The sequence below is a fragment of the Platichthys flesus genome, chromosome 8, assembly GCF_949316205.1.
Source record: "Platichthys flesus chromosome 8, fPlaFle2.1, whole genome shotgun sequence".
NCBI lineage: Eukaryota > Metazoa > Chordata > Actinopteri > Pleuronectiformes > Pleuronectidae > Platichthys > Platichthys flesus.
Window position 1 is genome coordinate 27,304,486 of NC_084952.1, and position 26,370 is coordinate 27,330,855.

The 26,370-nt window shown below is 41.7% G+C and overlaps 1 protein-coding gene across 2 annotated transcripts; it reads left to right on the top strand.

Moving 5' to 3' along the window:
* The first annotated feature begins 652 nt into the window (after nucleotides 1-652).
* Nucleotides 653-24,821, top strand: polr1h (RNA polymerase I subunit H). 2 transcript variants are annotated; one of them, XM_062393462.1, is made up of 5 exons: nucleotides 653-781; nucleotides 1,200-1,319; nucleotides 23,124-23,227; nucleotides 23,317-23,426; nucleotides 24,267-24,821. In XM_062393462.1, exons 2-5 carry the CDS (start codon nucleotides 1,202-1,204, stop codon nucleotides 24,289-24,291), a joined length of 357 nt encoding a protein of 118 aa, XP_062249446.1. In that variant the 5' UTR covers nucleotides 653-781; nucleotides 1,200-1,201; the 3' UTR covers nucleotides 24,292-24,821. The 2 variants fall into 2 exon arrangements, with proteins under 2 accessions (XP_062249446.1, XP_062249445.1); XM_062393461.1 differs by having other exon boundaries at nucleotides 721-880.
* Nucleotides 24,822-26,370: the final 1,549 nt, after the last annotated feature.

Below are 26,370 nucleotides of genomic sequence, written 5' to 3' on the forward strand. Positions count from 1 at the left end.
AGATCCCACATTAATTGACAACATGAGACCTACAACCCTGCTTATTAACTTTTATAACATTTTAACTGATATTTTGGCAAACATATTTTTTTATTTCTTTAAACTTTTGACAAGATTCAAAATAAATTTATGTTCCTCATTTTATCAGAAGACATCACATAAGTAGAATGCAGTACTTGGGGGAAAGAGTATAAAGGAGTAGGGAGTAGATGAAGGAGGACTTAAAGCCGTATATATTGAATGCATTTGTTAAGATCTAAAAAAAAAACTTCAGCATATACCATACTCAAATTTTCTGAAATTAGAAGTGGATTTAATGGTGCAACAGATGATGGCCTCGGAATGGGCTGTGCATCTGCTTCCCTTGTTGTCGGGGGGAATCGACATTCTCTCACTAATCTAAATCTGCAGAGTGTTGCAATTCTGAAAACTGTTGTTTTAGGATTGATACCCACTGGTGAGAAGAGCAGAGGAGAGAAAATAATAACGCGTCTGAGAATTGTCATACAGGATTAAATGATACACTTATAAAATACGCAAGCACCAAACTGGACTGGAAAACAGGAAAATAATGTAAGTTTTGCTTTGTTGGCTGCCAAGCTTCCGCTCCACACTCCAGTCCAGAAGATGGGGGTAATGCACCTATAAGCTGGTTTGCATACCACCGATATACAAAGGAAAAAGAAGAATGAGAAGAATAAGAAGAAGAAGAAATAGACTTTAGCGCACTTAAATGACGCTGCTCAATGCGACGGAGAACACGTGAAGGACCCTGCTCTATGTAATCCGCATACGCTCCGCTTCAATTAATATTACAGACAGAAGGGAAATATTGCGAAAACTGCTCTTCATTTGTTGGTTTACGATCATTACATATTAAGTATGTGAATAATTAAGTCTTGTCCTAACGGTAGCTAACAGTGGTAGATTTGTTCAAGTTATCACGTGCTAAAGTGATATACTACCTTAAACTGCGTGCTGGCGTGCCAATTACACATCACCACTATTACCGTAGTTACTGTGATTTTTTTAAAATGTTTTATTTAGATAGAAGACACGCTCTACATCATGACTGTGACAGCAATACAGTATGATAGTGTTTAATGTTGTGTTAATTAGTAATATTGATCGCTTCAGGATTCACCATTTTGTCTTATCCCCAAAGCGCATTACTGATTCTCTTTTTTTTCTTCATAAAGAGATGTCTTGTTTAGGTGGTGATCCCAACTTCTGCCCAGAATGTGGGAATGTTCTTCCTCTTCCCGGAATACAGGACACGGTCTATTGCCCTCACTGTTCCTTCTTCATCCCTGTAACAGGTACCAACTATCTGTCCCTTCCGCTCTTGTTCTCACAACACTCTCAGAGGTAGGAAAGGCTTAAATTGTAATCATGCTGAGAGCTGCAGAATAGTAGAGCAACATTTACACTATCATCAATCAATGATTACATTTTATTTGTATAGACTATATTCATAAATCATAATTTGTCTCATAGGACTTAAAGAAATAGATCTTTTAAAAACGAATATTCAGTCATTATCTATTCAAACATACGTCGATGGAGGTATGGGTGAAGTGTTAGAACAGACTGCAATACAATTGAGGTCAATGGTGAGTCGTTCAGACGTGATAAAACAACAGAAAACCAATAGCATGCCTCCATACTGCTCCTCTGGTGTCACCTAAGTGTCCGCAAGTCCCGAGATTTATAATTGACTCGAAACGAGGTAAATTACACCGTGTTTTTATCTTAATTGTTCCGGATATCTTCAGACGAGGGGCATTCAGGGACCGTCGGAAATGCTGATGTCAGCTAGCTTAGCCTCTTCTGGTGGAGTTTTAGGCTGAAAACATCGTGGAAATGACCTCGTTTCGATCCGAATATGAATGTCGTGGCTTGCAGACACTACGAAGACACCACACGATCAGTATGGAGGCATGTTGGGTGTTTTCAGTTATTTTTTTGGAACATTTATTCAAACAAGTGTGACATACAGCGGCTGTGGCTGAGGGATAGAGTGGTCGTCTTCCAACCTGAAGGTCGGCGGTTCGATCCCCAGTCTGACCCATCTGCATGCCGAAGTGCCCTTGGGCAAGATGCTGAACCCTGAATCGCCCCCCATAGAATAATTAAGTGCTGGGATAGATGCACTGTATGAATGTGTGTGTGAAAGGGTGAATGTAAAACTTTACTGTAAAGCGCTTTGAGTGGTCATCATCAGACTAGAAAAGCGCTATATAAATACAAATCCATTACCATACAAACAAATAATCTCGGTCTTAAAATACGAAAGAAAAATTACCAATCCAATGGCATAACACATCTAATGATTTGAGGGGTTACATTTATATTCCAAAGTGTCCAAAAAAATACTACAAATAGATACTATATGTTCACTTTGCTAAGTACCATATTACAGATGACCACATTGGTTCAAGGTACAGTTGCAATCAGAAATATTCAACCCCCCCAAAGATTTTAAGAATTTATCAATTACATTTTTTTAAAGAGCAAGATTCTGCTTAGGATGACTTCTTTATGAGTTGAGTGATACAGAAAATCAGCAGAGAAAATAAAGTCAGTAATCTTTTAATTCCATCCCATTCCTTATGTGTCGTCAAATAATGTAGTTTTGGAAAAAATATCTAAACATTTGATTAGGCAGAATGCCATATTGGATCTGAAGTTGTGAGAAAGCCCTGAGAGTCGTCCCCTCACATAACTGGTTTATCGTGGTCAGACCTTTCCTTGCCCACCTACTAAAACCATTGTCCAGTTATGCTGGCAAAAGTCACAAGTAGAAGCTTTTTTAGTTGCCCTAGATCAGTGATTCTCAAATGGGGGTACGTGTACTGGGTACTTGAAGGTACTCCAGGGGGTACTTGAGATTTTGTTTTTATATATTTAAAATTAGCATCCATTCAAAAATCCTTGAAAAATTGTTATTTAACAAACATTCAATAAAATATAAGTGTAAGTTCATGAACTAAATGTTATATTCAGTAGGCTTTTCAATTTAATTATCCTAAAAAAACAGAGTCTCCCCCATACCGATGGTTTGACCCAACCTGGCACACGCCACCTGTCATCACCTGCCTTGAAAACAGCAATGCTGCTGAAACACGGAGGGACAAGTACCAAAGAAGGCGAAACCAGAGCAGAGAGCCTTCCCTAAACAACACCGTGAGAGCTTGTGCCTCTTCGGAGCCTCGCTAAAACGTAAAAGTTTTCCGTTGTGAAGTTAATGATTCATAACAAGTCCGCGTCTCTACCGGTACCCTTTCAAAATAAAAGCATGTAATACAAAAGCGCAAATGTAATTGTATGACCTTTAAAGTGAGCAAATATTTCACAATAAAATAACAGAAAGCCACTTCAACAATATTAACAATAACATAGATTGGGTTATTTACACTTTTTGTTTTTTCTTTTGGGAGAGATTAGCCAACAGTGGCATTAAGCCACCACATCTTCAGCAGTATCTCCAGACAAAACATGAAAGTCATGTTGGTAAGCCACCTGAGTTTTTTAAGAGGAAACTTTCTGAATTCAGGTCATCTCAAGACACGATGCGAAAAGCCTCCCCGAAGCAGAGGGAAACAAGCTACCTGTCAGTATTCTTTTCGATCCTTAAAGAAGATATTTTAAGATGATAAATATTGAAAAAATATGTTTTGAGCTAATCTTTTATTTAAAACTAAGTTAATGATTTATTTTTTGGGAAGAAGTGTTTATCTATAATTAAGTTCATGAGTTCAGTTTGAGAACATATCTTTATTATGATCCCAAAAGAGGTCACTTTAAGTTGATAATTATTTTGATGTGCACAAATCTTTATTTATATTGAGATAATAATAGTTATTTTTTATATCTTTATTTCGAAATAGTTCAAGAGAGACCACTAAAAATGAGCAATGTTATGGACATTGATGGAGTTTTAAAATGCTTTGCGCTGGTTAGGGGGTACTCTGCAGAATTTTTTCTTCGAAGGGGTTACGTCGCTGAAAAAAGGTTGAGAACCACTGCCCTAGATAATGACACTGACAAATTCAACATTTTACTCGTCTTTGCCCAAACATTTAGGCTATGGTTTACCCACTCATTTTGAATCTTACATTTCACAATACTTTTGCCTCCATCAAAAGGAGGGCTGAAATTTACATATTCGTTACAGAGATTTGTTCTATATGTAGCGATTTTGTTCCATATCTAGCCTTATCCATTAGACCATTATCGAAGTTGTGATGCCAAGTAGTAGCTTCTGAAATGGGGCAATATCAAGCCATTTTTCTCTTTGTCTGAGAGGAAGCCTTTCAGTCTTGCTCTGTGCCTTTTATTCTGCCATATGAATTTGGAAATAAATCTGTTCATTAACTTTGTATGATTGAGAAGAGTTAGGAGTCACAATGAACCCCAAGTACCTAAAGCCTTTTTTTTACCATCTTAATTTCGTCAATGATCATAGGAGACTGTTTGGGCCAGTCTCCTATGATCATCGTTGCTTCTGATTTCCCCTCATTGACCTCGTAACCTGAGATTTCCCCAAAGTTCCTCAAACGTCGCATTAGAGCAGGAATAGATTATACTGGATCCTAATAAACAAAAGTTTAGCATCCGTGAACAACCATATTTTGTGCATCATGCCCCCCCCCCCCATCCACTATCCCCTCAATTTCTTCATTTATACTAATTAGTTTAGCAAACAGTTCAATATATAATGCAAACAAAAAGGGAGAGGCTGGATTTCCTTGCCGAACACCCTTCTTGAGGTAAAATGTTTTAGAGCAATATCCGTTCACCCTGACTAGATATTGGATCTTAATTAAAAGTATTAATCAAGCTAATAAATGTCAAATTGAAACCCATTTGCTCCATAGTGAAATTAAAATATGACCAATCCATCCTATCAAACACATTCTCTGCATCAAGGCTGAGAATCCTTGAAGGATGGGTGACAAGAGATTCTCTTGTTACAGACCTAATATTATTTCCCCCCTTGCGAAATAGTATAAATCCAGTCGGGTCAGGGTTAATTCATCTTCCAAGATGTTTCTGCGTACTGCTCGCTAGTATGGAACTAAGAATCTATACCTCATTTCCGACACAATTTTACAGTTGCATACAAATTCAACATACTATACAATTTCATTTTTATAGCCCAAATTCAGAAATCACAATTTGGCTCATAGGGATTTAACAAGGTGTGACATCCTCTACCCTCTACCCTAAACAAGAGTAAGGAAAAACGACAGAAACTTTAAAAGGCCACTTTAGTCCACAGTCATTGTCCACTGCCGCCATAAGGATCCACCATCAGCTGCCACCTCAATCGTGGTCCACCACCATTATCAGATGCCAACAAGATACAGGATCCCCCAATATATCACGATCAGCCAGCACGATACAGCATCGGCCATACAGGATCCACCATTACAATCAAGATGTCTGATACGTGATCCACATATCATAATCCACGATGTGGCCGCAGCCCTTGACCTGCGGACAATAAGGAAAAGGAACTCCGGGAAAAGGTCAATTCAGTAACATGTATTGATAAGATATTAATTTCTATGATGTGATAAGGAGGGAGAGGAGGAAGAAAAAGCTGTAAGGAGAAACTCCGCCCTGTACCAGCATAACTAAGAGCAGATCTTAGACAAGCCTGGACCGGCTCTAATTATAAGCTTTATTGTAAAGGAAGGGTTTAGGCCTACTCTTAAACGTACAGATGGTGTCTGCCTCCCCAACTGAAAGTGGGAGATGATTCTACACGAGAGGAGCTTGATAGCTGAAAGCTAGGGCTCCTACTCTACTTTGAAGACTCTAGGGATGACAAGTAAGCCTGAATTCTGGGGGCGTAGTGCTCTAGAACAGGGGTTCTTAACCTTTTTGACTCTGAGGCCCAATTTTTTCAGTGCAAAGTGACCCGGGGCCCATTAAATGTTAACACTGTAGTTAATTGATCTCACTCATTTCTATTCAATAATAGATCAAATCCATGTACAGTTTAACAAGCTAACAAGCTAAATAAATAATACAATGACATGATAAAATGTGATCACCACAAAGATTTTTATTAAACTTTCAATAACTTTTGCTGATAATACACGGAGCAAGAAATACAAGGAAGAAAATGTCATGAATTTGAACAGTTTAATCTGCCTTAAATGCATTTGTAATAGGCTATTTACATATTAAACTCGAATCACAACACAGGAAAAGTGTTTTGTTTCCAAAATAAAAATCATCAATCAATAAAAAAGGTGGTGATAAAATAAATGCATTCAAAAATAAATACTATATATTAATAATTATATTGTTATATAATTAATTATAGAATATATATTTATATTCTATAATATATGTTTTTAAATTAAATAAATAAACTCTAAATTAAATTGAAATAAAGTGCAAATGACTATAGCCTTATAATCAGCAGATTCATTTAACAATTGCTTCAGCAGTTTTCATTTTTGCATTGCAGAACCAGATGTTGCTCTTTATATCTTGAACAAATAAAAAACCAAATCAATGAACAGTCAAAACAGTACGTTTTTAACAAGCTACAACTTATTTTTTTTATCTTCAACTCTTAATGAGACACCTGGGCCTGCCTCTGAGACACAATCAGATCCAATCTAGGTGGAATGGGGGAAAGGCTCACTCTCAAAGTAGCCTCCAGCGTTGTTCTGAGTCTGTTTCGGGCTTTGGTTTTATTTGTGGCCACAATGGAGAACCCTGACTCACACAGGTATGTAGTTGTGAATGGGAGAAGGAGTTTCACAGCCCTCAGTGCAAGACATTGGTACTCCTTTGAGACAGCAATCCAGAAGGAGCCCAGGTCTAGTTTGCCCCACTGCAATTTTAAAGTGCTGTCGGTGGAAACTTACAGAAGCTGTGATTCCAGACATGAGGGCAAAGCAACATCATTTGCAGTGGGATCCACAGAAAATGGGTCCAAAATCCACATGTGTCCCTCTCTGGGATCCTCAGGAAAGTACTCATCAAATTTCTCTGCCAGTTGTGAGAGGTGCTGAGAGACTGAGTCACTGATCATCACCTGAGGGCAGTTTTCCAAAATGTCAGACAAAAGTGGAAACATGTCCATCCTCTTTTCCTGGGCCCTCTTTGTCCAAAAAGCAAGTTTCCTCTTGAAAGCTTGAACTTTGTCTGCAACAAAAAATATGTTGCTGTTTCTTCCTTGAAGAGAGATGTTCAGCTGGTTCAGTAGTGAAAAAATGTCACAGAGGTAGGCAAGTTTTGCTGTGAACTTTGTGTCAGCATAGTAATGTGCAAAAGGAGATTTTTTCTCAGTGAGGAAAGTGAAGACGTCATTCTTCAGTTCAAACAAATGCTTGAGGACCAGTCCCCTTGAGAGCCATCTCACTTCACTGTGATAGAGCAGCTTGACATGATCTGCGTCTATGTCCTCACAAAGCTTGGCAAAACATCTGGAGTTCACAGCATTGTTTTTAATAAAGTTGATGGTTTTCACACATATAGTCATCACTTCGTGGAACTCTGGTGACATCTTTTTCGCTGCAAGGCTTTCACGGTGGAGAAAACAGTGTGTCCATTTAGCTTCTGGTGCACGCTTCAGTATCTGTCTGATGACACCGCGATGCCTGCCAGTCATTGACGCTGCGCCGTCACTACACACCCGACACAGTTCTGCCAGTCCAGGCCGTTCTCAGTAAAGTATTTATCAATGCAGCGGAAACATTCCTGAGCCGTAGCTCGTGTTGGTAGCTCTCCACAGAACAGAATGTCTTCGTGCAAACTACTGTCCCAGCGATAGCGAACAAAAACCAACAGCAGTGCGGCATTTGTGACATCCGTGGACTCATCCATTTGCAAAGAGAAAAATGTACTACTTTTTATTCTATCAAGAAGTTGCTGCTGTATGTCTGAGGCCATGTCCGCGATACGGTGACTCACAGTGTCGTTGGAGAGTGGGATGGTCAGCAGCTTCTTTGCAGCGGCCTCTCCGATCATCTCACGGCACATATCCACGGCGGCAGGGAGAACCAACTCCTCCGCTATGGTGAATGGTTTTTTACTCTGTGCCACACGTCTGGCTACGAGGTAGCTTGCTTTCAGTGCACATTTAGAGTTGCCAGACAGTGACACAATAGATTTTTTCTGCATCTGCAGCCCATTTTCTTTTCTCTTAAAAAATTCTACCGGCTTTCCCACGAGCGTCGGATGCTTGGTCTCTAGGTGCCGCTGTAGCTTCGAGGGCTTTAAAGCTTCATTAGATAGCGTCAGCCCACACTCCACACACTGGGCTCTCGGCTCTTCCTCACTACCCCCGTTCACAAATCCATACCGAATGAAGTCGGGATTGTATTTACGCACACATTTTGTCTTTTGGGGGGGTCCAGCACCACTTTTATCTTCATTTTTCCTCTTTAAAAACTTCTCCATCACTACCTAGCTGAATGTCGATCTTCTTCTGTTGTTCTGTGAGCTTGTTAAACAACTAACTCAGTACCGCCACCATGTGGTCGGAGGCTGCATTGTAACTGAGCGTCTCATGGATAGCATAGCCTAGTAGCTCTGGCGTCACCCGAATCCACGCGTACACATTAATTAACATATCTGGTGTAATCAGTTGATAACCTATGCGGTCCCACGGCCCAAGCGGCCCACAGGTGCAAAACCGAAAGTTTCTTGCGGCCCTCTAGGTGGCGCTTGCGGCCCAAGTATGGGCCGCAAGTGATTCTTAGCCCTATGGTTAAGAATCACTACTCCAGAACATGGGTGGGCAATTAATTTTCCACAGGGGCCACATAAGAAACATGAACAGTTGTGGAGGGCCGGACCAATAAGCTGAATTTAATTCTACTCATATTAATTTGATAAGCTTCTACAGGTAAGAGTAAATGTTATGGTTAGGCAATGAAAAAGTGAGGCAGGCAAAGTAATAACGCCAACAATATATCACACTTTAATCAACATTTACAAGAACAGTTGTGAACAAATAATGCAATTTTTTTGCAGTATTCCAAAGATCAGCTTTAAATTAACTGTATACAAAGCGCTATTACTATTTGCATATAGTCTAATCACCCCATTTGCTTTTTTTTTCTTGTTAAGTGAGAGAAATCAAGTCTGTTTTGGGCAGGAACAAGTGCACTGAAGTCAGGTTGAATATCTGAGGTGGATATGCGAAGGACAGCTGACGATGCTGGTGATCATCAGTCAGAGAGGATCAGTATCAGGATTTGTTAAACTTCATCACAGAAAATGTTTGTTCACATATGTCAGTAGATCCAAAGAGAACCAACATCTTCTGACCATGCCTCCTCACGTATGAAAAGTTCTCCTCTTTGAGAGAAGAATAAAACTCCAGCAGTGATACTGACTTTAAGTGCTCTGCCAGCAGTGTACCTGCGAAGGTGATCAACTGATGGTGTGGCTTCTTTCAGAGATGGCATGTGGTTGAGAATGTTACCCTCCAACTGGCTTGAAAGAAACTGCAACTTTCTCATGAAAGTCTCACCAGGCTGTACATTTCTTGTGCAAATAGGCCCTTGCTTTGCAGTTTAGTATTTGGCTCATTCATTAATGCAGTGACATCAACAGCAAATGCAAGATCTTCCATCCAGTCTGCATCTGAGAGCTCTGGGCTGTCCTTGCCTTTCTTTTCACAAAACTCTTGAATCTCTGCTCTAAGGTCCCATATTGTTTAAGCACTTGGTCCAGACTGAGCCATCTGACAGCTTTGTGGTATATCCCCATGTTCAGTCTTATGCTCCACCAAAAGTGCAACAAACTGTTTGAGAGTCAATGCTCTTGCTCTGATACAGTTAACTAATTTAGTTACAACATCAGTAACATGATTCATTTTTAGCATTGACTTACACAACACCTCCTGATGTATAATAAACAGGGTTCATACACATTTTGACCCATGGATTTCCATACCAACTTTCCATGACCAGACATTTTGTGAGATCTCAGTGTATACATGCAAAAGAGACTAAATTTTGTATTTAAGCTAACAATGAGAATTTCAAAGCATACAGTGAACCTTTAATTACACAAATGAATGAGTCAATAGTTTGATTGACGTCTGTTGTAACACATGGCATGTACTTTTCCATTTGTAGCCAAGCATGGTTAAATCTACACTTCCCTGGCGTAGTGCATTATCTCACCTGCTTCCCCACCGAACATTTCAATTAGTATGAGATAGTACGCCTGCTTATATTATGAGCGTATTTCTTTTAAAAGCATATGAATTAATTAAAGCTCAGCGTAAATTAACGACATGAAAATATGAATATAACAAATCTCCATGACTTCTCCAAAACTTTTGGGATTTAATTTTTTCAAACACTTTTCCAGGACTGGAAATAAACATTTAACAATTCCATGACTTATCCAGGTTTTTCATGACTGTGGGTTAATTTCCCTCACTTTGTCTTGCATCCGCTTCAAAAGTTGTCCCTTTTATTGACCATATTGCTGCCAGCTCCTCAGTAAAGTCAAAGTCTTTCGTCATCCAACGTACAAAGATGAGTAACTGGGTTGTGTCGCGGACATCACAGCCCTCATCCAGAGCCAAGGAGAAAAAGTCAAAATCGACTACTTTAGCATCTTGAGCTCGAGATTTCCCGCGATGTCCTCGATCCTTCTCGTTACGTTTCGTCCGTAAAAGTCTCTCCGTGCTTTGTCTCGTAATGGCGGTTCAAATTGTAATCCTTAAAAACAGCGATCTTTTCTCCACAAACTAAGCACACAGCTTTCCCATCGATATTTCTTGTCTTAACGTGGGCTGACATTTTTGCGGACTTTAACAGCTAACTCAGATCTCTTCTTAACTCCGTTCGCCAAAACATCATCCTCTCGTGGGCATTCAGGATGTACATCAGGCAAAATAAAATAAATGTTGTTGTATTCTTTGCATGATTTTCACCTATTTACATTTGATTCCTAATATTCCGTTGACCTCACGCGGGCTGGTCACAGACAGCCAAAGGGCTGGATGCGGCCCGGGGTCCGTAAAATGATTTAAGATTTAACCAGAAGCCAGTGTAGCGAAGCTAATACTGGAAAATGTGGTCTCTTCAACTAATTGGTCTATAGGAGCCACACTCAAGTGGCTTCTTCCCCTCCTAATGAATTACTGTTGTTATTGCCTCGAACCAACTCTTTGGTGGGTCATTTTTGTCCAAGGCATATTTAAAAACATCACAAAGTTTAGGTATAAGTTCATAATGAAAGTCTTGAACGATCCGTACCAGGGGACCTAAGGCATTTAATGGTTTCTCTTATTTCACTTTCTAAAATTGGGGCTGTTGACTGCTTTGCCTCTGTCTCCGTTAGCTTTAACAAATTAACGTTTTGGAAGATTTCTTTCAATTTTGCCACATTTTGAGCCTCATCTGGTGCATCATAAAGGTTTTGATCAAATCTCAGCCAAAGATGTCAGGTGTCTTAATTTAGGTACCCTACTACTTGACTGCTCTTTCCTCAACTGAAAGGATCTAAATCATCCAAAGCATCTCTGCTGCAGCAGTAAAGTTGCCTCAATATGGTAGCATCCCCAGTAGTTTTATGCTCATGTCCTAATCTTTTTATATCGCTATCCAATTGTTTTGCCTTTTCAAGTCTTTGTCGATTTAACTTGAAACCTATTTCAATACATTTACCCCTCAGCGCAGCCTTTGCAGAATAGGCAAACTGCAAAGGCTGATCCATTATTATTTATTAAAAAGTAATCTTCTATAGTTTCTTTTAATTTGTTGTTGCATAGTTGGGTCTGTTTGCAAGGAAACATTTAATAACCAGTATTTAAAATGCCTCTCTTACCCAAGTATAAAGTCAGCCTTCCTGGGCCATGATCATGATCAGGCAAAGTAATAGGTTCTATAACACATTCTTCAAAGTTCAACTCGCCATGAAATTGCTGTAACTTCCGTGTTCATGGGTCCAGCGCCCTCAAACTACATGTGTGTATCAACAGCCCACCCCTGAAGATATACAGATAGTTTAAAGGAATGGGCGTGTCAAAAATAACTGACTAGCGCCCCCTAAAGGGCAGCCCCGGCACTACGATTGGTCTACGTCTACAAAAATCGATAGGGACATGTGTCTTTTCATGACAAAGAAATAAGTCTCTTGGACAGATATGCTAAACCACATAGGAAGCCCGCCATTTTGGATTTGGTAGCTATTTTAGCCATATTCCACACTTTTACTTTGATGTACTTGTTGTAGAGCTTTCTTCAGATCAAGGTGAAATTTAGTTGAGTGACATCAACAAGATGGAGATGAAAAGTTATTAAAAGAACGATTTCTTGTCTCACGGTGTGACCTTGGCGTGACGTCAAAGTTTGATTACACGCCATTAAAACATGACTTGAAATCGCCTGTGCTCGGGCCCGTTAGTGCTACAACGTAGCCCTAGTTATTATTATTTCTTCCGATAGTGAATTGGCTTTTTGAGGGCTTTATCATGCTCAAAAAGTTGTAAAAGTTTGCAGTTGGTTAGAAAGTCGTGAAAATGTACGTATTCTGGGGTATTTGAAAATGGGCGTGGCAAAATGGCTCAACAGCACCACCAACGGAGAAGAAAATCATTTACGGAGAGCCCCTCATTTAGCATTCACTGATCCTCTCGAAAATGAAGACAATTGTGTATCATGACCAGATGCAAAAAAAAGCCTCTTGGAGCATTATGAAAAATACAACAGGAAGCCCGCCATTTTGCAGTTAGTGTCAATTTTGGGCATATTCCATGTTTTTTATTTTGATGTACTCGTCGGAGAGCTTTTGTCAGATCAACTTAAAGTCTAGACGAGTGTCATCACAACAAAATGAAGATGTAAAGTTATTAAAAAAACAAACTTTTCGTGGCGTGGTGTCAAAGTTGGATGAAAACGCCATCAAAACACGAGCTTCTGTGTCTTAGACATATTTGGACCAATTGACTTCAAAATACACACATAAGACAATAGTCGTGACTTGAAGACATCTATACAGAAATTGTGACTTAAAATGACAGCGCCCTCTGGTAGCAGCAGGAAATGTCTTGTTTTTTGGTACATGTTACATTTTGAAGTACTTGTCGGAGAGCTTTCATCAGATCAACTTAAAATTGACTTGAGTGTCATCACAACAAGCTGGAGAATGATTGATTTTTTGTCACACTGTGTGACCGTGGCGTGGCCTCAAAGTTTGACTAAACGCCAACAAAAGCGAGCTTCTGTACCTTGGACATATTTTGTCCAATCGACTCCAAACTACACATATAAGACAAGAGACGCGAACGGAAGACATCTACCTAGAAATCATGACTTAAAAGGACAGCGCCCCCTGGGGGCAACAGGACATGTCTTGTTTATGGTAGGTCTTACGTTTTTATGTACTCGTGGTAGGGCCTTCATCAGATCAACTTAAAAATTAGATGAGTCTCTTCTACACAAGATGAAGATCTAAAGTTATCAAAATTGTAACTTTTCGTCAAACCGTGTGACCGTGGTGTGGCTTCTAAAGCCTGAAACATGCTTCTGCGACTGCGTCTGCGTCTTTTCACGCCGCTGTGGCGCAAGACTCGTTTTCATTCATGCTTCCCCAACCGTTGCGCGTCTTACAAAGCAATTCCGCGCCAGAACACTAGGCGGAGTAATGCTTTTTGTCGAGACGACCTTAGAGACGCCTTCTTTCTTCTTCGTCGATTGTTTACATAGCCACTGCGGCTCCTCGTAGCCTTTTTCTGGCGGACAAATCCGCCAGTCAGTGACAGGTTATACAAGTGATCATACTATCGGATATCTTCTGCCAAGTGCTCTTCTATTTGGTCCATATTCGTTCTTCTAAATCTTCTGTGATTTCTGCCGGAATTATGGGGCATGAAACCGGAAATGTAGCTCCAGAAGGGATGTAGAGCAGACCAATCACAGCCTTGCGGGCTGAGTGAGCTTGCGGAGCTTTGCCGTAAATTTTAGAAAAGGGGGTCGACACCCGTCAGCACGTAAGGAGGGATACATAAGCACGTAAGGGACCCGGAAGGGCTCTTGCGCTTACGGGCCCGTGAAAACGCAGAAGCATGTTTCAGGCTTCAGTTTGATAAGTGTTTTCATTTTAATCATGCCTGTGTTTCATGGTCTTACACTGCCCTCTAGTGAATTAATATTGCCGGTACACCTGGTAAAAAGCTGTGTTACCTAGAGTTAAAGAGACAGTGTTTATTCTGGTTCTCACATTAGTTATTGGTATTATTGGTATACACGCTATTAATATATTATCACAATATATTTACAAACATCAAAATAGCCATCTCATTTGAGTCAATGGTTGTATTTAATGGCCAGGTAATGCAACAGTAGCTGTGTATAAAACAATAGTCTGGAAGCAGTTGCACGCAGTATGTTCACAATGCAACATATGACATCACTATTTCTTGTTAGATCCAACATTAGGATTCACCATCAGGAGGGAAGACATATTATGAATATGAGGATAAAGACATTGCTGTAATGGTCACTGCAATAAACATTGCATGTACTACAGGATACAAATCTGCGTTAAATACAGCTTTATACATTAACGTGCATGTAAAAGTTATTGTCAAATGAACAATTGATGGATGGAACAAATATCAACTTGAGCATGAGTGAGTAGAATACATCACAATATGTTGCAGTATCCACTGGCATCATCAGGTGTCATTATCATGATGAAGGAGATACAGAGACATGAGATCAAAGATAATGCTGGCATGCATGTAATGCAGAGAGGCACGTACACTAACTATGGCGTTAAACTATGACTGTGTAAATACATTTTACTTACAGACATAAAAACAACAAGTTATTTGGTTTCAGTGGTTGCATTTAATGGACAGGTAATTCAACAGTATCTGTTCAGAAAAAAGATAGGTGTGCCGCAGTTGCACCCAGGATCAGGTGGCACTATGTTCATGATCCATCATCTGACATCACCACTTGTTGTTAGATCCAGTGACATAGGAGGAGTTACCATCAGGTGGGATGCCATACAAAGAGTATTAGAACAAAGACTTGGCTGTAATGCTTTAATGCATAAACATTTTCTTTGACGTGTATAGCATATATGACAAATTACAAAAAGTATTATTTGCAGTACTGTCATAAAGCTTTCATCAGATCAACTTGAAATTTAAGCCAGTGTCATCACAACAAGATGGAGATCTAAAGTTATCAAAAAAATCTACTTTTCGTCATACCGTGTGACCGTGGCGTCAAAGTTTGATGAAACGCCATCAAAACACGAGCTTCTTTATCTTGGACATGTTTGGTCCAATCGAGTCCAAACTAGACATGTACGTCAAAAGGCGCGACCTGAAGACATCTACTAAGACACCATGAGTTAAATCATAATGGCACCTGCTGGCTACAGGAAGTGAAGTGTTTATCCTTGCCGCAGAGCTTAAAATGCTCGCAACACGGAGACGTGCGCCTTGTCATCGATCGCTCACTCTTCACCGACCGCAACAGACTAGAAACCGCCTGTGCTCAGGCCCGTTAGTGCTACAACGTAGCCCTAGTTATATACTCTTCCACTAGGAAACATTATCAGGACACACTCTGTAAATTTCCACTTCTATGTGGATGACACCCAATTATACCTATCAATAAATCCAGAAACGTGTAATCAATTACTAAACTATTATGAAAACAGAGGTTCTAATACTTGGCCCCAAACACCTTAAAGACTCAATATCTCATGATATAGCTGCGCTAGATGACAGTGCCCTTGCTCTTATGAAACAGTCAGGAATTTGGGAGACATCTTTGATCGGCATTTGTCCTTTGATATTCAATTAGAACAAATTTTTACCAATGTAACATCTCAAAAATCAGGCTTGTCCTGTCTCAAAAAGATGCAGAAAAAATTGTCCATGCCTTTATTACTTTTAGACTTGATTATTGTAATTCCTTATTATCAGGCTCCATCATTAACTCCTTTAAAGACTCTTCAGCTTTTTCAAAAGGCTGGAGCGCATATCCTGACAAGAACTAGGAAAAGAGAACACACGTTTTTCTCCTGTATTAGCTTCACTACACTGGCTTCTGGTTAAATCTAGAATATAATTAAAATATGTCCTCCTCGCCTACATGGTCCTTAATAATATGGCACTATCATACCTTAAAGAGCTCTAAGTAACACCCTATTAGAGCACTGCGCTCCCATAAATCAGGCTTCAGGCCGATTTATGCTCCTAGATAGGACCGCCTTCTTTGCCGTGGAACGCCTTCTCCGGGCCTCTTCTGGGCTCATCGGAGAGCTTTTCTTTCAGCTCTGATTTTTCTACTACACGTCGGCATGGCGGATAGCCCTTGTCTGTGATTGGTCCGCTAACGGCATCATTTCGGGACAACATCATTTCCGGACCTCAAACTTCCTGTTTCATTCCCTAAATCACAATAAACCTAAATCACAACTACGACTCTATGATTAATGTGACAAGTGTGTTAAGCCAGCGGCGTTGTCCGGCTGACGGTGGCTGGCATGTGTGTACAGTCACACACGGTTATAACAAACTTTCATAACGGGGCTAGCAGGCTAGCCACCATGTTAACTGCGGTGGGACCAGCGCAAAAACCCGCTGACTTTAATCCCATGGCTGTCAAACACCGTCAGGTTAGAAGCAAGCACTTGGTAGTAGTTAGTATCGTGTGTCCGTGCTGACTGTGTGTGGAAGCTGGGGGGGAAGACGGTTGCCTCAGTGTAGCTTCAAGTTGTTGCAGCTGTTGAATTAGCAACGCAGTTTGACCGGGGTACCGCTGCGCTACGACACAATAACATGAGCATTATGACCTGCTGGGTGTCACTTTATATCAGCCAAAACTGTTGCGTCATCAACAGCCTTTTTCTGTTAGTTGGTTGCCATCGTTCACCGTGTGTGAGGAGCCGGGGGGGCGTAAATAAACCAGCGCGGACTTTTTTTATATACCTCATGAAGTAGGCTCCTCTAAGCTCGACTTCCGTTGCGCCAACTACTGTTCTGGCAGTGAATTGTTTTCAGAACAAAAAGTCTCGTAGAACTATAAATCAAAAAGTGTCTGTCCGATCCGTCCGTAATGGACTCGGACAAGATATATTGGCCTTTACTTGTTGTCCCTAAACTCTCTAAAAGTAGAGTAGGAGCCAGAGCTTTCAGCTATCAAGCTCCTCTCCTGTGGAATCATCTCCAAGTTTCAGTTCAGGAGGCTGACCCCCTCTCCACATTAAAGAGTAGGCTTAAAACCTTTTATGTCCAGGCTTGTCATAGACCTGCTCTTAGTTATGCTGCTGTATGTCTAGCATGTTGGGGGACACACAACACATGGAAATTCTTTCCTCTTCGCCCTCCTTAAAACATCATAGAAATTAAGTCTCAATACATGTTACTGACTTGACCTCTTCCCTGGAGTCCCTATGCGTTATCTTTCGCAGATCCCCGGCTGTGGCTGTGGCCACATCCTGTGATTGTAATGGCCTTTATCGTGCTGGCTGATCGTGTCGGTAATGGTGGATCCTGTATCGTGTTAGCATATGATAAAGGTGGCGGACCATGATCAAGGTGGAAGCTGATGGTGGATCCTGATGACAGCAGTGGATCATGATTGCGGACTATGGTGGTATCCGATCATGATGGTGGATCCTGATCGTGGTGGCTGCTGATCAAGGAATATAATTACAACAGGACAGCTTGATGTAAAATGTCTGATCAGACACTGTTTCTTCAAATCAATGCTTTTAATTCTCTTAATATTCTGATGTTCTTCATAACAGGTCGCACATATTGCACTTCTGTCCGTACTGAAGTGTGGCTCTCGCTGAGGTCTCTACGTTCTTTTTACCCCATTACATTGTTTTAATTTTTTTTTTTCTAAATCTTGTTGAGGGTTAAGGGCAGATAATGTCACACCTTTTAAATCCATATTAGACAAATTGTGATTTGTGAATATGGGCTATACATTAATATTGGATTGTTTGATAGTGTTGAATGCTGCAATGATATCTAACAGTACAAGGACAGAAACAAACTCTTGATCTGAAGCTATTAGAAGGTCATTAGGGACTTTTGCCAAGGATGTCGCCGTGCTTTGATAAACTCTACACCCTGACTGAGAGTCTTCATATAGTTCAATTTCCTGGAGAAATTAACACAGCTGATTGGCTACAACTTTTTCTAGGATTTTAGACATGAAGGGGAGGTTGGATATCGGTTTGTAGTTGGCTAAAACCTGTGTAAATTGACTGTATTGAGTAAATTACAATTTATCAGGGGCATTATTTCTTGAAGCGATTATTGTAGGAAAGGGATCAAAGATGCAAGTTAGTTTTCTACGATGAGACTCTTTTGGTCAGATGACCACAAGAGTCAACTGAGGCCATTATGTGGTCGATTTTATTTATAATAGTTACAATTTATCCTAAAAGAAGTCCATAAGGACATTGGGCCTCTCACGTTAAAGAGTCAAGAGTCAACCGCGGAAGGCCACGCAGTTGCATCGACGGACTCGTTTTGGTTAATGCTTCTCTAACGTGCTGCGCGTGTTGCAACGCAATTCACCGCCAGAACACTAGGCAGAGTAACGTTGTTTGTCGAAGACAAAGCACACAAGGAAGAGTCTTCTTCTTCGTCGACTGTTTATTTAGTTCGCCACTCCGGCTCCTCATAGCCTATTTCTGGCGGACAAATTGGCCAGTCAGTGACGGGTTATACAAGTAGTCATACTTTCGGATCTCTTCGGCCAAGTGCTCATCTATTTGGTCCATATTCGTTCATCTAAATTTTCCGTGATTTCCGCATATTGTGGGGCATGAAACCGGAAACTAAACTCCGGACGGAATGTAGTAAGCAGACCAATAGCAAGCCTTGCGGGCTGCGTGAGGCTTGCGTCACTTTGTCGTGTAGTTAGAAAAATTGGCGGACGCACACAAGCTGCCAGAGGGCATGAAAAGGGCGTGTTGCATGTCTTGCGTGCATGCGTGCGTGCAACCCGACTATAATTCGGCCTTTTCTCTGACCCATGCGTAGTAACATTTTGGAGACAGGAAAATTACGATGCAGACGTGAGCAAATTATGTTCAGATACGATAAAACAGTGGAGTTTTATAGTCGATTCATTAATAGTTTTTAATCTTTTCTTACACTGCGTGTATCGTCAAGGACAAGTGTGTTGAAAATCGCTGCAGTGAACATAAATGTGCCATCAGACACACAGAGTACACAGAAAAACTATTCACTTTCAAACTTATATTTCCAAATAATATCCCAGTGTGGAGGTTATGATCACACTGATGTTTGAAGTAGTATGTCCGCTGGCTCTAAATATATAATGGCGGCGCGTGTAGACGCAGCGACCACTTGCGCTCCCAACAAAGCAGTGTTTTGTTTATTTAAGTGTTTGTCCGGAAGTTTTCCGTGTTCTTCTCGTCTGTCTGCGTTGGATTATAAGTACAGTCAACAGGCTCTGTTAGACCTCTGCAAGAGCAAGATTAACAACGGGTTGGATACAACAACAGCACGACAACCATCAAGGAGCTCGGATTACTCCGCCAGCCCGCGACTACACCGGACCCGACTGCAACCACAGCCCCGATAAAGAGACGTCGCAAACTGTGTGCGAGGAAGCAGAAGAGGGGCAAGCGCGGAGGCATCCGAGCTAGGCTAGCGGCTAGCCCAACTCGCCCAGCCATACCATCCATCATCATGGCTAACGTACGATCCTTGGACAATAAAATGGATCATATACGACTGCTGAGGTCAGCGAATCGGACAGTGAGTAACTGCTGTGTGCTTGTTTTCACTGAAACATGGCTTAATGATAACATCCCCGACTCCGCTGTACATTCTGAGCAGCTAACATGCTATCGAGCGGACAGAGCCCTCGTCAACGGAGGTTAACAACGTGGTGGAGGAGTTTGTGTTTACAAACGTGATGTGTGGTGCCAGGACGCTGTGGTAGTATGCAGACACTGTTCACCACTGGCGGAGTTCATGATCATAAAGTGCCGTCCTTTCTATCTTCCGAGGGAATTCACTGCGGTTTTAATAATCGCGGTATATATCCCTCCAACCTCCAGCTGCAGTGACAGGGATGCAGCACTTTGTGAACTTTATCAGGCTATCAGCGAACAACAGACAGCACACCCAGATGGATTTATAATCATCGCTGGAGATTTTAATCATGCTGATCTTAAAACTGTCTTAACAAAACTTCATCAGCATGTTCATTTTCCAACAAGGGAGAAAAACACCTTGGACCTGGTTTATACCGCACACAAAGGAGCATACAAGGCCTCCCCCCTCCCCCACATCGGACTTTCCGACCACATCACTGTCATGCTAATGCCAGCATATATGCCCAGAGTGAAAGTGGAAAGACCGGTCCGGAAAGAGATTACAGTGTGGCCGGATGGATCAAGGTGTGCTCTCCAGGACTGTCTTGCGACAACAGAGAGGGGATATGTTCAAGCAAGCAGCTACATACAACAACCACATAGACAATGAGGAGCTTACAGACACTGTTCTCTCCTACATCCGCAAATGCACAGATGATGTGACCCACACAAAATCACTCGGGCTAACAAGAAGCCATGGCTGACAGGAGCTGTCCATCGGCTGCTGAGGGCCAGATACAAAGCCTTCAGAGCCGGGGATAGAATTGGCTTGAGAACCGTGAGAGCCAGCCTGTCCCGTGGCATCGGAAGAGCAAAACAGGACTACTCCAAAAAGAGACACGCGCAGCCTGTGGCAGGGCATCCAGACCATCACGGATTACAAACCTGCATCACAGACCTGCGACGACAACATCTCTCTGCTTAATGACCTCAACACCTTCTTTGCACGGTTCGAAGCAACAAACAACACAAGCCCCCCCCCCTACGACCAGGTTCTGTGCCTGTCTGCCGAAAGTGTGAAGAGGGCACTCTCCACTATCAACCCCAGGAAAGCAACAGGCCCAGACGACATTCCAAGCCGTGTACTGAGGGACTGCGCAGAGGAGCTTAAAGACATCTTCACGGATATCTTCAACACTTCTCTGAGTCAGACTGCTGTTCCATCACATCTCAAGACCTCCATTATCATACCTGTGCCAAAGACACCGGCTCCATCCTGCTTCAATGACTATCGCCCTGTGGCACTGACCCCCATCGTTATGAAGTGCTTTGAACGGCTAGTCAGTTCTCACTTCAAGTCCATCCTCCCCCCCCACCCTGGACCCCTTTCAGTTCACATATCGGGCTAAACGTTCCACAGACGACGCAATCTGCTCTGCTCTCCACCCAGCCCTCTCCCACCTGGAAAATACAGACTCACATGTGAGAATGCTTTTCATAGACTTTAGTTTAGCGTTAAACACCATAATCCCACAACAACTCATCTGTAAACTGGACCAGCTGGGGCTCAACACCTCCCTTTGCAATTGGATTCTGGACTTCCTCAGTGAGAGGCCACAAGCAGTACGGGTCAGCAACAACACCTCAAGCAGCATCACACTCAGCACAGGGGCCCCACAAGGATGTGTGCTCAGTCCCCTGCTCTTCACCCTGCTGACTCACGATTGCACATCAACCTACAGCACAAATCACATGGTGAAGTTTGCGGACAAAACAACTCTGGTGGGTCACATCACCAAGAACGATGAGACCCACTACAGGAAGGAGGTCAACCTCTTGACCACCTGGTGCAGAGACCACAACCTCCTGCTGAATGTCAGCAAGACAAAGGAGTTGGTGGTCGACTTCAGGAAAAGCCTCACTGAGCACCCCCCACTGACCATCGATGGTGCTGCTGTGGAGCGAGTGACCAGCACCAAATTCCTGGGGGTGTACATCAGCGAGGACCTCTCCTGGGCCACCAACTCTTCATCACTGGTGAGAAAAGCCCAGCGACGCCTCTACTTCCTCCGCAAACTCAAGAAAGCGAGAGCTCCCATACCCATCCTGAAAAAATTCTACCGGGGCACCATTGAAAGCATCCTGTCCAACTGCATCACTGTGTGGGGCAGTAGCTGCACTGCACACAGCAGGAAGAGACTGCAACGCATAGTCAACACAGCTGGTAAGATCATTGGTGCCCCACTTTCTTCCTTGCAAGACACTTACACCATCCGCCTCACCCGGAGAGCCACCTTGATCGTGAGTGACACCAGCCACCCTGCACATGGTCTGTTCAGCCTCCTACCCTCTGGAAGAAGGTACAGGAGCCTCCGTTGCCGCACCACCAGACTCGGAAATAGTTTCATACACCAAGCTGTCAGGAAGCTAAATTCTCTCCCCTCACTCCCCCCAGCCATATCCTCTAGTCTGACTGGAGGCTTAAATCCCCCCCAAAAAAACTAAAAACACTCAGGACTCTGCAACAAACTGTCTCTTGTACTTCTTGTACTGTTTGCACTTTATCACTTAATCACTACGTTTAAACGTTAGAGAACCTTATGCTGCTGTACAAAAAAAAAATCTGTATTTTTACTTCTGCAATAAACTGTCTCTTGTACTGTTTGCACTTTATCACTTAAATCACTACGTTTACACTTTTAGAGAACCTTATGCTGCTGTACTTAAAAAATTCTGTATGTTTACTTAGTATTAGGAAATGTCTTATCTGTTGTGCCTGGGCACTTTATATGTTTCACTGTGGGACAGTGGGAAACGTTGTATCGATTCCTTGTATGTTCTGAACATGTTAAGAAATTGACAATAAAGCTACTTTAACTTTAACTTTTTAACTATAAATACTGCGGTGAGAGAGTAATGTTCATGAGGTGCTTTGCATTGATCAACCATTGATGGTTAATTGTGGGCGTGTAGAAGGCCCAATATGAACAAACATATCAAGGTGGACTGAGTTATTAAGTGAACATTGCGTTCAGGTGTGTGTGCGTCAATACTAGTAACTTCTGTCTCACAAAGAGAGAGGTGCTGGCTTCCTTGTTATGGCTGTCTGACCATTTTTAAAGAAGGAAAATGTGTCTGACACTGTAAAGTGTCAGACACATTATTTTCTACTTTGATCTGGGAAAAATTTCCATATGCAAACATGCATTATATCTTGTATCATATTATACATGTCTTTTGATAGTGACATAGATTGCAATGGATTATTCCTTACATACTTGAGTTTTGTCCAGAGTTTTCAGGTCAAGAAATCCAATCTATGGTTATCTTTAACCTTGTTGAGCAGTCATCAGTCGCTCTGGATGAAGATGAGGACACTGAACTAAAGGGACCTGTGGTAAGAACGGACTGACTGCTGTTCACTGATTGTTGTGTGTGATGATCTCAACTTTACACGGTATCAATGAGGGCTTTTTCTTCTTGTAGATTGACAGACGGTGCTCTCATTGCAATAAAGAGGGAATGGTTTACCACACCAGGCAGATGAGATCGGCAGATGAAGGACAAACTGTCTTCTTTTCCTGTATACACTGCAGGTAAGCATTCTGTGTATTTAGTAGGCAGGTTACAGTCAGCTCCAGTGCTAAATATTGTGTCTGGAATGGATGCTGTAAATATGAATGAAAAATAATGAATATGAACCTCAGAAGTGTTTTCTTAGGAATATATCAGGGTGGTAGATCTCGTCTTATGTTTGGAATTAAAAGAGATATTGGGCTTGAAAAGGTTGGACCACTGGTTTAAACCGTTTTTTTATTCTTCTCAGTGTCCATTTGATTTGTTAGTAGCCATTACCACAATATATACCTGACAACATAATGATTTACATTTTTCTGAAGGTTGTTAAGTCTGTATTCATTATAAACTATGCTTGCCATTAAATCCCAAATGGACATGGACATCATAAATAATAATCCATGTATTTCAGGTCCAATATATGATTACAAAAATAATGTTATATATTTAAGATTTTTAAATCCTAAAATTATGACTATTTAATTTTAGAATTGTCAACTTTTTTAGACCCTGTTGAAATTCTACTAGAACCCTAAGCTTGATAGTGCAAATGAGAATTAAGCTCTACTGCAACCAGTGTAGCCATCTTTCAGTCACCTCCTATTGTCTGGTCTTGATTTGGCAAATAGGCTTACCCTCACTTTATAAACAAATGGTGTTGCGGCCAGTTGTGTAATGGGGAAAGAAGAGCATTCACATAGATTCACTGTAGAGATGTGCGGATTGGCTCTAACATCATCCTTTTTAGCACATATGCTTTACTCAACCCACATTTCAAAACAATGAATGGTAACACACTGTGTTGTGAAACTTTTTTCTCTGTAATTTTTATTAAATTTTTTTTGTTTGGGGTGTTACAGGTATCAGGAGAAGGAGGACTCCTGAGAGAAATCTGCTTAACCTTCTCCACTCCTCTCCATGTCTGCTTGTGTTAGGGGTCAGATGTTGTGGACTGCAGAGTATATCAGCGACTGTGCCTTTCTAAACTCAAATTAGTTCACTAGTGCACATACCTCTGCCAACAGCCATGAACTACCAACCCCTGAGTCAGTACCAAATTTCTATGGTTTCTATCTTGGTTTGCATATGTCTGTTGACAATCCAAAAAATAAATGGACGGGAAGGAAAATGTAAACTTCTTCGCAGAGGTAATTATTAGCATTCATGCAGTCAAATCTGACTAAATAATCTCCGCTCAGATTATTATTCACTTAATATCTTTTTTTCTAAAGCTTTCGTGTGCTTTACAGGTTCGTCATCACGGAAGTTTTCTGTTTTCATTGAAAAAGTATAACCGATAACATAAGTATAACTGATGATGAATGTTTTGAGATACATTTGAAAACAAAATTTTATTTTACTTCATTTATAATGTTTTTTATAAAATGATATTAAAACTATTATTGTGCGGCTTGCTTGTGTGTCTGATGTTTCATCCTTGATTGAGACTGGTCTTGCAGCATACTAGAATGGGCTTTAGTGTTGCAGGAGTTGGGCATGTGGGATCCATCCAAGGCTTAGATTCTTGGGTGATGGCAGACTATCATAGGCAGCATTGATGGTGAGGCTTGCAGATGTATTTCACAGGTTTTAACTGGAGATTTTTCCTTTCTACACTCTTTTCCTTTCCTTCTCATCCATTAATCTAGTCTAAACCACTTCCCCCTAGAGTCAGACCTTGCCACGTCATCTTGGTGCACACAGTACCATATGAGGTGTGGTCGAAGCCAAAGTCTCAGGCCCTTTTCTAGCAATGCTCAAGTAATAACAACCTATAAAATAAAACAGAAATAGTATAAAATAGAATATCAAAATTTAAAATAGAAAATAAAGTATATACATCTAAATATATATAAACACCTGAGGAGAAAATAAAACAACAATAATGCAAATATGTCACAGAGAGGAGTTTAAAAGTCTTATGGCCTGGGGGATGAAACTGTGTCTGAGCCTGGTGGTGCGGGCCCGGATGCTGCGGTACCGTCGGCCAGACGGCAGCAGGCAAAAATGTTTATGGCTGGGGTGAAAGGGGTCTTTAATAATCCGGCTGCTCTTTTTCCTGCACCGCTGGGTGTAGAGGTCCTCTATGGATGGTAGCGCCGTCCTGGTGATGTGCTGGGCAGACTTCACCACCCTCTTTATAGCCTTACGGCTCAGGAAGGTGCAGCTGCCATACCAGGCGGTGATGCAGCCAGTCAGGATGCTCTCTATGGTGTGTAGAAGTTGCAGAGAATCCTGGAGTCCATGTGGAGCTTCCGCAGCCTGTGGAGGAAGAAAATCCGCTGTCTGTCCGTCTTCCTGATGGAGTCTGTGTGATGGGTCCAGGTCAGGTCATCAGTGATGTGGACCCCGAGGAACTTGAAGCTGCTGAGGGGCACCGGTGTTGAGAGTCAGGGTGGAGGATGTGGTGCTGCCGATCCGCAACCCCTGTGGTCTGACCGTCAGGAAGTTCAGTATCCACTCACGGAAGGCGATTTTGAGCCCAGGGTCTCTGAGCTTGGTGACGAGCTTCAGGGGCACGATGGTGTTGAATGCTGAACTGTAGTCGAACAGTATTCTCACATATGTGTCCCTCTGGTCCAGGTAGGAGAGGGCAGTGTGGAGGGTGAGGGAGATGGCATCTGCAGTCAACCTATTCGACCTGTATGCAAACTGAAGAGGGTCCAGAGAGTCAGGGAGGGAGGAGGTGATGATTGGTTGGACCAGCCGCTCAAAGCACTTCATGATGATGGAAGTTAGTGCTACTGGGCGGTAATCGTTCAGGCAGAGGATTTTAGTTTTTTTGGGAATGATGGTCTTATTGAAGCATGTGGGGACTACAGACTGGGGTCAAATCATGTTTGTTTCTAATCATGGGAAATAAAGTGTTGTCATTTCCACTCATGTTCTGAGCTGCACTGATGAATGAGACTAAAAGCATCCACTGTCAGGATCTCTTATTGAATAATCTAAGTTAAAATTAAA